A 12432-nucleotide genomic window follows, 5' to 3' on the forward strand; every position below is an offset into this window, starting at 1 on the left:
TTTCTCACCCCTCGAGTGTACTGCTGTAAAAATCGTCTTTCGTTTAGTGATTTTAGAATACGCCCCTCTTTCAGGGCACGGAATGTATATTTTTTTCCACAATTGAATTAGCTTGGAAAGCGAGAAACCTCCCTCGCTTTACGATGTCCAAGCACTATGCCGAATATAAATTGTTTTACTAGACTCAAATCCGCGGAGTCCTGAGTACTCCTCCCCAGGATTACTCTGTAGTAGTAACTTCGTTTGGGATAGGTTGATAACCTGTGACGCGTATCATTTGCAAATTAACATCACGGAGGCGGTGCTGAGGGGTCTAAATCTCATTCGGTACCTGGAAACGTCAAGCGTGGCAGAGGAGCTTGAATTGAGTCGGGAATATACAATCTGTGGCATCCTAGCGGATGTTTAAACCGATTCCACTTTCCTCCACATTTTCTTCTCTTTTTGCGGGTAGTTTTTCCGTTTGGGGGCGGAAAACGCATTCATGGGTGACAAGAAGAGCATAACCAGGTATCTCCTTTGCGTGGGGTGGAGGCTGAAAAGGAGGAAAAGTGGGTATGGAACGAAAGGGCCCCTTTCGGCCCAGGTCTTGAATTTCGGAATAGGAGCATAGAGGAAGAGCGGAGGCGTTGCTACAGTGTATATCCGGTGTAGGCTGCCACTGGCGTAGGTTTTATGTTGGTCCCACTGACGTTTGGGACTTTACTCTTTTTTTCGTCTTCGACACCTGTACAAATTGCTTCCTTTCCTTTTTTACGGGGGTAGGAAACAGAACATTTTCTTATCCTTTTATCCTCTTATCCTTGTACGTCCCTTGAGCTTTTCTCTAGAAATATTTACACACCCAAATAAATTGGGGTCCTTCAGAAAAATATTGCTATATGAAAATTTATTGACTAGGTCCTGATCGAGTTGTCGTATTCCACGATCTTTTTGCCTTCGCTAGATTCGCCTGACCCTATGGACAAGGAATGTGTTTTCGCCCCCATCATTTTAAGTACGATTTCTTGTGAGTATTTGTATTTTGTTTCTTACCTTTCTGTAACTTCTCATGTACTACTTTATCCTTACTCTCTTAAAGGCTAAAAAGGCAAGCGAAACGTACTTCTGTTGAAGAATTTTGGGACTGTAGTGTCTGCACCTTTAGGAACAGCGTAGAAACCTTTAAATGCGGCATTTGTGATGTGAGGAAAGGCACTTCCACAAGGTACTTTATACAACATTTTTAAGGCGGGGAAGGAGGCATATAGATCCAGGCTCCCCCTGACTTGTAGAATGCATGTTTTTGAATGGAGTTAAAATTGAGTATGACATCGTTATTTTTAATGTTTTTGAAAACAATTTTGCATAGCAAACCATTATAGGAGGTAATATTTCTCGTTACCTCACCCTAACACATTGAAAATATTTAATTTCTGACCAAAACAGTGGTTTATCAAGTAGTCGGATCAGACTTAAAAGTGACAATGTGTAAAGTTATCAGCACTTTAGATGTATTTTACCGATTTAAAAAAAATAGCTTGTTTTGTATCATTCTCCTAGATTGTGGGAGTTTTAGGAATAATTAAAGGGGAAAGATGCTATCTGAAAGGGACCCCTGAGAATTGTAGGTAGAGCTGTAAAAGCTTGTATATGTTGTTTCACAGGAAGTGCTCTAGTTTATAAACGATTGGAAAATGTTTTTTTAAAGCCAAATTGAGCAAATAGAAGTTAGTATGAGAGATATTGGGTGAAGTCGGAGAATAGAAGGGGATCCACAACTGACCTTGAGGGACACCAACTGTTAGGAGTTGGGAGACAGAGGAGGAGCCAGTGAGAGTGACTAAGTATGCCAGTTAGTACATATTAAGTCAAATAGGACTCGAATTAGCCAAAATTTAGGCAAAACTAAATATGCAGCCTGAAGTTTTTTGTGCACTGTTTCTGTTTCATCTTTCCTTTGGTCAGCTTTTTCCTTTGGAATTTGTGACCTTTTCAGTGTATTTGGTAACAAGGTATTTAAATTTTTTAAAAATACAATGATTTGATTTTATTGCTGAAAACATCTGAAACACATCAATCACAAAAAATACTGTTTTTCCAGGTCCAAGATTTTGGATTAATGGATTATCCAGCATGAATATAGGCAGCCTGCCTAGTTTAATTTGCATAATACTTTTTCATTTTGTTATTAGTTTGAAGATTGGGGAAGCAAGTATTCCTAGGCATCATTCTTTAATACTTTTGCTTAGAATGAGTTAGATCAGCGTGGCTCAGTGGAAAGAGGAAGGGATTTGGTGTCAGAGGTCATGGGTTCAAATCCTGGCTCCACCAATTGTCAGCTGTGTGACTTTGGGGAAGTCACTTAACTTCTCTGTGCCTCAGTTATCTCATCTGTAAAATGGGGATTAAGACTGTGAGCCCCCTGTGGGACAACCTGATCACCTTGTAACCTCCCCAGCGCTTAGAACAGTGCTTTGCACATAATAAGCGCTTAATAAATGCCATCATCATCATCATCATCATCATCATCACTGAGCAGCCTCTGAAGAACTAAATATTTTTCACTGTTTATTGTTTTTGGTTTTGTTTGGCTTTATCATTTTTGACTGATGTCATTTTTGTATTTTCCCCTTTTCAGTCATTTTGAAGCACTTTTATCAATGAAAATAATGATACACAGAAGTTGGATAGCTTTGTGAAAAAAACAGGGCCGAGGGATCAGAGGGCCTGGGTTTCTGTTCCCACCTTTGTCAATTGCCCGCTTTGTGACCTTAGACAAGTAATTTAACCTAGTGCCTCAGTTTTCTCAACTGCAAATTGGAGATTAAATACCTGTTCTCACTTCAATTTAGACTTAGTTCATTCATTCAATCGTATTTATTGAGCGCTTACTGTGTGCAGAGCATTGTACTAAGCACTTGGAAAGTACAGTTTGGCGACTAATACAGACAATCCCTACTCAACAACAGGCTCATAGTCTAGAAGGGGGAGACAGACAATAAAACAAAACAAGTAGACAGGCATCAATAACATTAAAATAAAGAGAATTGTACATCATTACACATCATTAATAATATAAATAGATTAATAAATATGTACATATATAAGGAGTTCAGTCTTGGACATATTGAGTTTTAGATTGTGGGCAGACATCCAGGTGGAGATGTCCTGAAGGCAGGAGGAGACCTGAGCCTGGAGGGAAGGAGAGAGAGCAGGGGAAGAGATGTAGATTTGGATGTCATCAGCATAGAAATGATAGTTGAAGCCATGGGAGCGAATGAGTTCACCAAGGGAGTGAGTATAGATAGAGAACAGAAGGGGACCAAGAACTGACCTTTGAGGAACCCCTACAGTAAGGGGATCGGAGGGAGAGGAGGAGCCCACAAAGGAGACTGAGAATGGATGGCCAGAAAGATAAGAGGAGAATCAGGAGTGGACGGAATCTGTTAAGCCAAGGTTGGATAGTGTGTTGAGGAGAAGGGTGTGGTCCACAGTGTCAAAGGCAGCTGAGAGGTCGAGGAGGATTAGGATAGAGTAGGAGCCATTGGATTTGGCAAGAAGGAGATCATCGGTGACCTTTGAGAGGGCAGTTTCGGTGGAGTGTAGGGGACGGAAGCCAGTCCAATCTCTCATCCTGTCCCGACTGGATTACTGCATAAGCCTCTTCTCTGATCTCCCATCCTCCTGTCTCTCCTCTCTTCAGTCTATACTTCATGCTGCTGCCCAGATCATCTTTGTGCAGAAACGCTCTGGGCATGTTACTCCCCTCCTCAAAAATCTCCAGTGGCTACCAGTCAACCTACACATCAAGCAGAAACTCCTCACTCTCGGCTTCAAGGCTTTCCATCACCTCGCCCCCTCCTACCTCACCTCCCTTCTCTCCTTTTACAGCCAAGCCCACACCCTCCACTCCTCTGCTGCTAACCTCCTCACTGTACCTCGTTCTCACCTGTCCCGCCATCGACCCCTGGCCCATGTCCTCCCCCTGGCCTGGAATGCCCTCCCTCCCCACATCCACCAAGCCAGCTCGCTTCCTCCCTTCAAAGCTCTGCTGAGAGCTCACCTCCTCCAGGAGGGCTTCCCAGATTGAGCCCCCTTTTTCCTCTCCTCCTCCCCACCCTTTCCGCCCTACCTCCTTCCCCTCCCCACTGCACCTGTATATATGTTTTTACAGATTTATTACTCTATTTATTTTACTTGTACATATTTTCTATTCTATTTATTTTGTTAATTATGTGCATCTAGCTTTACTTCTATTTATTCTGATGACTTGACACCTGTCCACATGTCTGTCTCCCCCTTCTAGACTGTGAGCCCGTTGTTGGGTAGGGACCATCTCTATATGTTGCCAACCTGTACTTCTTAGTACAGTGCTTAGTACAGTGCTCTGCATACAGTAAGCGCTAAATTAATACAATTGAATGAATGAATATACAAGTGCTATGGGGTGGGGCAGGTGGGTAGAGCAGAGGGAGGGATTCCATGATTGCTGCATTAGGGAGAGGGCTGAGGTATTTGGTTTTCTTCTTCATTAGTGCAGGGCAACCTCCTGTGGAGAAAGGGGACTCTCGGGCTGCTTCATCTTCCTCACTTGTGCCAAAATATCTCCAGCTTTTCCACCCCAAAGTTCCCCAGACAAATAGCTTTGTGGGCTCCTCCTCTTCCTCCCACCTCCTAACTGTGGGGGTCCCTCAAGGTTCAGTTCTAAGTCCCCATGTATTCTCCATCTACATCCATTCTCTTGGAAAATTTACTCGCTCCCATGGCTTCAACTACCACCTCCATTTGGATGATACCCAAATTTTCATCTCCAGCACTGATTTCCCTCCCTCTCTCTCCTTTTTTACATCTCCTGTCTTCAAGGCATCTCTACTTGGATGTTCTCCTGTCACCTTAAATTTAACATGTCCAAACAGAGCTCCTTATCTTCCCATGCAAACTCTGTCCTCCCCATCACTGTAGATGGCACCACCATCCTTCCTGTCTCACAAGCCCATAACCTTGGCATTATCCTTAACTCCTCTCTTTCATTCAACCCACATATTCAATCCCATCTTCACATCATCACTAAAATCTGCCTCTTCCTCTCCATCCAAACTGGTACCTCATTAATATAATCACTCATCCTACCCCACCAAGATTACCTCATCAGTTTCCTTGCTGATTTCCCAACCTCCTGTCTCTCCCCACTCCAGTTCATACTTCACTCGCTGCATGGATCATTTGTCTACAAAAACATTCAGGACATGTCACTAAGCTTCTGAGAAAACTCGAGTGGTTGCCCATGCACCTCCTCATTAAACAAAGACTCCTCAACATTGTCTTTAAAGCACTACATCACTTTGCCCCCTCCTACCTCACTTTGCTTCCTCCAGTTGGTGGAGTTAAATTCTGGTAGTTGCCTATCTACTTCCTCATCAAACAGAAGTTCCTTGCCATTGGCTTTAGAGCCCTCAATCACCTTGCCCCCTCTTCTACCATATCTCCATGATTCCCTACTAAAATCTAGACAGTACATTTTGCTCCTCCAATACCAACTTACTCACTGTACGTCAATCCCTTCTAGTTTATTGTCAACCCCTCACTCATATCCTGCCTCTGGTCTAGAACACCCGCCCTCTTCATATCTGATAGATCATCACTGTCTGCACATTCAAAGCCTTATTAAAGCATATCTCCTGCAAGATGCCTTCCTCAACTAAGCCCTTATTTTCTTTTCTTCTGTTTCCTTCTGCATTGTCCTTGGATTTCAGTTTGTAGCCTTTATTCACCCCATCCTCAGCCCCACAGCTCTTATGTTCAAATACACAATTTATTTAATTATGTAAATGTCTGTCTCTCCCTGTTAGCTTGTTGTGGGCAAGAAACATTGGAATATAACCAACTCTGTGCTTAGTACAGTGCTCTGCAGACAGTAAGCACTCAATAAATATGATTGATTGATTGATGATTGATGTCAGACAGGAACTGTGTCCACCTTAATTAATTTGTAGATACCACAATGCTTGACACTTAGTAGATATAACAAAAAAACTACAACAGTAATAACCATAATCATAATGATAATTTCCCTGCTACACTGTAAACTCTTTGTGGGTAGGGAAAGGGTCTAACAATTCTGTTGTTTAGCGTAGTAAGTGCTAAGCTTACTTACACTGATTGGCTGATTGTTCTCAGAGATAACTGGACTTAATTTTAGATCACAGTTCCCCATTAAGACTGCCTATTCAACTTCTCCTCTCTTAATTCAAAATTGTAGACCTTTAACTTCATCCTCTCTACCTTACTCAATTCCCTTAACCCATCTTCCTCACAGGATTATTCATTCAATCGTATTTATTGAGCACTTACTGTGAGCAGAGCACTATACTAAGCACTTGGAATGTCCCTTATGACTTTTCCAGACTGAGGGAAGCTTGACAGGATCATTTTTGTGGCTTGGTATGTATATCGTTGTATGTATATGATACATTGTTGTAGTTGTTTTGAAACTTATGAGTCTGAGGTTCCTGGCTGATTTGATGAAGTGTTTTTCAATTGACTGCATATCTTCTTGGGTGGAGCTCTTAGGGATATAGTCATTCACACTTAGTAATGCTAAAGTTGCTGTTTCCAAGACTCTGAATGATGCTCGAAGTGTTTTTAGGTGGAAGAGTAAGTCAGAAGTTCAAAAACTTATTCTAACATCTGTACCCAGGTCTTCTGTTATATCACCCAGCATGGCTGCTTAAAACCAGTTTTCCTAATGGTTAGAACATAGGCCTGGGAGTTAGAAAGACCTGGGTTCTAATTCCTGCTCCACCACATGTTTGCTCTGTGATCTTGGCCAAGTCACTAAACTTCTTCAAGCCTCAGTTACCTCATCTATGAAAATGGGGATTAAGACAATGAGCCCCATGTACAACATGGATTGGGTCCAACCTGATTAGCTTGAATCTACTCCTGTGCCTGGCACATAGTGAGTGCTTTACAAATATCATAAAAAGGATTTTTAAAATGTTTTCTATGATTGGAACCATTGTGCATCCTTGCTTTACTCCATTGGTAATGAAGCAGTCTGAGGGAGCCTAATTGCTTAATAGTTTACTGCCCCCAGACCTGCTGATAATTAAATGCTCCGGGAGGTAGTAGTAGTATTCAGTAAGTACTTACTATGTGCAGAACACAGTACCAAGTGTGGGAAAAGAATACTTAGGTGGGAATTAGATATGATCTCAAGATTTCTGAAAACTGGGTAGAGGTTCTGGTGATATTCCTTTCATTTCTCCTATATCTAATGTGCAACGCAGATCTTGTTACCTGTGCCAAGCCATAGTCTCAAGCCACAGTGTGACTCCATGAGTGTCTCGTTGTTGATATTCTTTAACAGAGGATTCTGGCTAGAATCTTGCCTTCAGCGGGGAGCAGTGACACATCTTGGTAATTGTCAAAAAATTGTGATGAGGGTTGCATTTTTAATTATAATAATAACAGTGGTATTGTATACATGTATACACTTGTATATATTTGTACAGATTTATTACTCTATTTTGCTTGTAAATATGATGTGAATATAACTATAATTCTATTTGTTCTGACAATTTTAACACCTGTCTACATGTTTTGCTTTGTTGTCTGTCTCCCCCTTCTAGACTGTGAGCCCATTGTTGGGTAGGGACCGTCTCTATATGTTGCCGACTTGTATTTCCCAAGCAGTTAGTACAGTGCTCTGCACACAGTAAGCACTCAATAAATACGATTGAATGAATGAATGAGTGGTATTTATTATTTTACTACTATGGTGCTAAGCACTACTAAGTACAGAAATAGAAACAGCATGATTTAATGGATGGAGCACAGGCCTGGAAATCAGGAGAACCTGAGTTCTAATTCTGTCTCTGCCACTTGTCTGTTGTGTGACACTGGGCAAGTCACTTTACTTCTCTGGGCCTCAGTTCCCTAATCTGCAAAAGGTGATTAAGACTGTGTGCACCATGTAGGACAGGGACTCTGTTCAAACCTTTTATCTCATATTTATCCCAGTGCTTAGTAAGCTCTTAACAAGTACCATAAAAGAAAAAATTACTAGCCCAAGGTCAAGTTTAAGAACCTGGATTACAATCTCATTCTTTGACTCTTAGGCTTGTGATGTTTCCTGTAGGCAGTGCTGTTGTTACACAAATCAGTTATATGCCAGCACAAATAGATACAGAGCAACATAGGGAATGTGTCTATTTATTGTTAATAAATAGACATATTGTAGTTTCCCAAGCTTAGTGCAGTGCTTTGCACACAATAAATGATCAATAAATATGATTGAATGAATGCATATAATGCCTGAAGATAAAGATGTAAAGGCAACTTGTTGGAAAAAAGTGTAGACTCTTGATATGGCTCTTTTAGAAAGGTAGTTTAGCAAATCAGCTATTGAAAGAGGTTAGTAGAAACAATTTTAGTCACTTCCATTCATACTTAGGCTTCTTTGGGTCAGGGAACACATCTGTTGTTTTTATGCTTTCCCAAACTTAATTGTACCCAGTGGGCATTATTATTACTGGTGGGAAAACTGTTCTTCGTTGATTTCTTACCTCTTCTTGATGATATCCAGCATTTTGTTGGCCTTTATGATGCTTCCACAAATTGAAGAAATCAATGGTTTAAAGGCTGATCCTTCCAAGACTTAATTCCTGAGCATTAATCATAATTTAGAGGCTATTATTATGTAGTTAAAATTTGACATTCCTTTCCCTAGATTAAGATAGTGCTCATCAGTCCCTTTTCTCCACGAAGCATTTCTTTTGATTTGTACTGATCCTATTTAACTGTTGATTCTGCCAGTTTCCCAGGTGGAGAATAGATTCACTCTTCCACAGTTCATGTAATCACCCCTGGTAGCCCTCTTATAAGTGGGAATTACTTCATCTCCAAAGCACTGCAAAACCCTGCTGAAATAACTTCTTCAGAAGGCTTTCCACAGTTAATTCTGATCTCTCCACTTTATATCCCCATTGCTACTGTTCAGGACTTATTTATTACATTAGCTGTTAAGTTTTCACAGCTCTCCATACATTGTAGTACTTTTGTAAATATCTTACACTATTACTTAAGCAAAAATTCAGGTACATATCATCTTTTCCTTCTCTCTGCAATTTATTTTAGCATATGACTTCTCCACTTCATTATCTGATTCCCCACTTCTACGTCCCATTCATTCATTCAGTCATATTTATTGAGCACTTACTGTGTGGAGAGCACTGTACTAAGTGCTTGGGAAGTACAAGTTAGCAACATATAGAGATAGTTGCTACCCAACAACAGACTCCCATGCTGGGAAGCAGCATGACTTGGAAAAAGCATAGGCTTGTGAGTCAGATATCATGGGTTCTAATCATCATCATCATCATCATCAATCATATTTATTGAGCGCTTACTATATGCAGAGCACTGTACTAAGCACTTGGGAAGTACAAGTTGGCAACATATAGAGACAGTCCCTACCCAACAGTGGGCTCACAGTCTAAAAGGGGGAGACAGAGAATAAAACCAAACATACTAACAAAATAAAATAATTAGAATAGATATGTACAAGTGAAATAAATAAATAAATAAATAGAGTAATAAATATGTACAAACATATATACATATATACAGGTGCTGTGGGGAAGGGAAGGAGGTAAGATGGGGGGATGGAGGGGGGACGAGGGAGAGAGGAAGGAAGGGGCTCAATCTGGGAAGGCCTCCTGGAGGAGGTGAGCTCTCAGCAGGGCCTTGAAGGGAGGAAGAGAGCTAGCTTGGCGGATGGGCAGAGGGAGGGCATTCCAGGCCAGGGGGATGACGTGGGCTGGGGGTCGATGGCGGGACAGGCGAGAACGAGGTATGGTGAGGAGATTAGCGGCGGAATAGTGGAGGGTGCGGGCTGGGCTGTAGAAGGAGAGAAGGGAGGTGAGGTAGGAGGGGGCGAGGTGATGGACAGCCTTGAAGCCCAGGGTGAGGAGTTTCTGCCTGATGCACAGATTGATTGGTAGCCACTGGAGATTTTGAGGAGGGGAGTAATATGCCCAGAGCGTTTCTGGACAAAGATAATCCGGGCAGCAGCGTGAAGTATGGATTGAAGTGGAGAGAGACACGAGGATGGGAGATCAGAGAGAAGGCTGGTGCAGTAGTCCAGGTGGGATAGGATGAGAGCTTGAATGAGCAGGGTAGTGGTATGGATGGAGAGGAAAGGGCGGATCTTGGCAATGTTGCGGAGCTGAGACCGGCAGGTTTTGGTGACGGCTTGGATGTGAGGGGTGAATGAGGGAGCGGAGTCGAGGATGACACCAAGGTTGCGGGCTTGTGAGACGGGAAGGATTGTAGTGCCGTCAACAGAGATGGGAAAGTCAGGGAGAGGACAAGGTTTGGGAGGGAAGACAAGGAGTTCAGTCTTTGACATGTTGAGCTTTAGGTGGCGGGCAGACATCCAGATGGAGATGTCCTGAAGGCAGGAGGAGATGCGAGCCTGGAGAGAGGGGGAGAGAGCAAGGGCAGAGATGTAGATCTGGGTGTCATCAGCGTAGAGATGATAGTTGAAGCCGTGGGAGCGAATGAGGTCACCAAGGGAGTGCGTGTAGATTGAAAACAGAAGGGGACCAAGCACTGAACCTTGGAATCCCATTTCCACCACTTTCCAGCTGTGTGACTTTGGGCAAGGCACTTAACTACTCTGTGCCTCAGTTACCTCATATGAAAAGTGGGGGTTAAGACTGTGAGCCACACATGGGACAAACTGCTTACCTTGTATCTACCCCAGCGCTTAGAACAGTACTTGGCACAAAGTAAGTGCTTAACAAATACTGTAATCATTATTATTGTTATTATTATCCTGTGAGTCTTAGAAAGGTACTGGGCCCAAAATGTACCCCAGTACATAGAACAGTGCTTGACACATAGTAAATTCTTTGTAAACATATTTAAAGGAGTAATGCTATTCATTACGAGGCCAGACATGAGGCCTAGCACAAGAGCTAGTGCGAGGCCGGACACAAGGCCTGACTCGAAGCCGGACACGAGTCTAGACACGAGTCTGGACATGAGTCCTGACTAACTTATCTTTCCAGCCAAACCCTGTCCTCCCACTCACTTTCCCATCACCACAGAGCAGCTTGGCTCAGTGGAAAGAGCACGGGCTTTGGAGTCAGAGGTCATGGGTTCAAATCCCAGCTCCGCCACTTGTCAGCTATGTGACTTTGGCAAGTCACTTAACTTCTCTGTGCCTCAGTTACCTAATCTTTTAAAAGGGGATTAAGACTATGTGCCCCACATGGGACAACCTGATCACCTTGTAACCTCTCCAGCGCAAAGAACAGTGCTTTGCACATAGTAAGCACTCAATAAATGCCATTATTATTATTATTATTATTGCATCACCATCCTTCCTATCTCACAAGCCCTTAACCTTTTCATTTTCCTTGACTCCTTTCTGTCATTCAACCCACATATTCAAATCATCATTAAATCCTAATATCTTCACAATGTCGCTAAAATCTGCCCCTTCCTTTCCATCCAAACTGCCACCAACTTATCCCATCCTTCCTTGGTTATTATATCATCCTCCTTCTTTACCTTTCTGCCTCCTGACTCTCCCAACCCTAGTTCATACTCTATTCTGCTACCAGGATCATTTTCCTACAAAAATGTTCAGACCGTATTTCCACTCTCCTCAAGACCCTCCAGTGGTTGTCCATCCACCTCTGCATCAAACAAAAACTCCTCACCCCTGACTTCAAAACATTCAATCATCTTGCCCCCTCCTACTTAACCTTGCTACTTTCCTACTACAACCCAGCTCACATACTTCTTTCCTTGAGGTACCTTCTCACTGTACCTCGATCTCACCTGTGTCATCAGTGACCTCTCACTGCCTCTGGCCTGGAATGCCCTCCTTCCTTTATATCAGACTTGCTCTCCCCCACCCTTCAAAGCATTACAGAAGGTATATCTCCAAGAAGCCTTCCCTGGCTAAGTGCTCTGCTTGTCTTCTCCAGTCCTTTCTGCATTGCTCTGACTTGCTCTCTTCATTCATTCTCCCTTCCAGCCCCACGGCACTTGAATGTATATATATATATATATATATATATATATATATATATACATACACACATATAATTAATTAATATTAATGTCTATTTCCCCAGTAGACTGTGAGCTGGGATGTGTCTGTTTATTGTTACATGTACTCTCCCAAGCACTTAGTTGAGTGCTTTGCACACAGTAAGTGCTCGATAAATATGATTGAATGAGTGAATGATTGAATCATTTAAACTACTGAAGTATGATAAGGAGAAAGGCAGCTTGCAGTAAACTAGAGGTTCTGCAAGCAAAATGGAAGAAAAGCTGTTAGAAACAGAGAATAGTGGAAAGTGGTGGTTGAGAAGTGAAGCAAGTTGTTCTATTCAGGTTTCCTCTTTAATGCAGACATGATGTACACCTTGA

At 42.3% G+C, this 12432-nt stretch overlaps 1 protein-coding gene across 1 annotated transcript in view; it reads left to right on the forward strand.

Moving 5' to 3' along the window:
* Positions 1 to 386: 386 nt before the first annotated feature.
* LOC119946747 (RING1 and YY1-binding protein-like) overlaps positions 387 to 12432 on the forward strand; it is a 71227-nt gene continuing 59181 nt past the window's right edge. The window contains exons 1-2 of the mRNA XM_038768183.1: positions 387 to 510; positions 1082 to 1207. Coding sequence (XP_038624111.1) covers positions 485 to 510; positions 1082 to 1207 — 152 coding nt within the window. The 5' untranslated portion in view covers positions 387 to 484. The remainder of the gene's footprint in view (positions 511 to 1081; positions 1208 to 12432) is intronic.

Source organism: Tachyglossus aculeatus, chromosome Y3 (assembly GCF_015852505.1).
Source record: "Tachyglossus aculeatus isolate mTacAcu1 chromosome Y3, mTacAcu1.pri, whole genome shotgun sequence".
Taxonomy (NCBI): domain Eukaryota; kingdom Metazoa; phylum Chordata; class Mammalia; order Monotremata; family Tachyglossidae; genus Tachyglossus; species Tachyglossus aculeatus.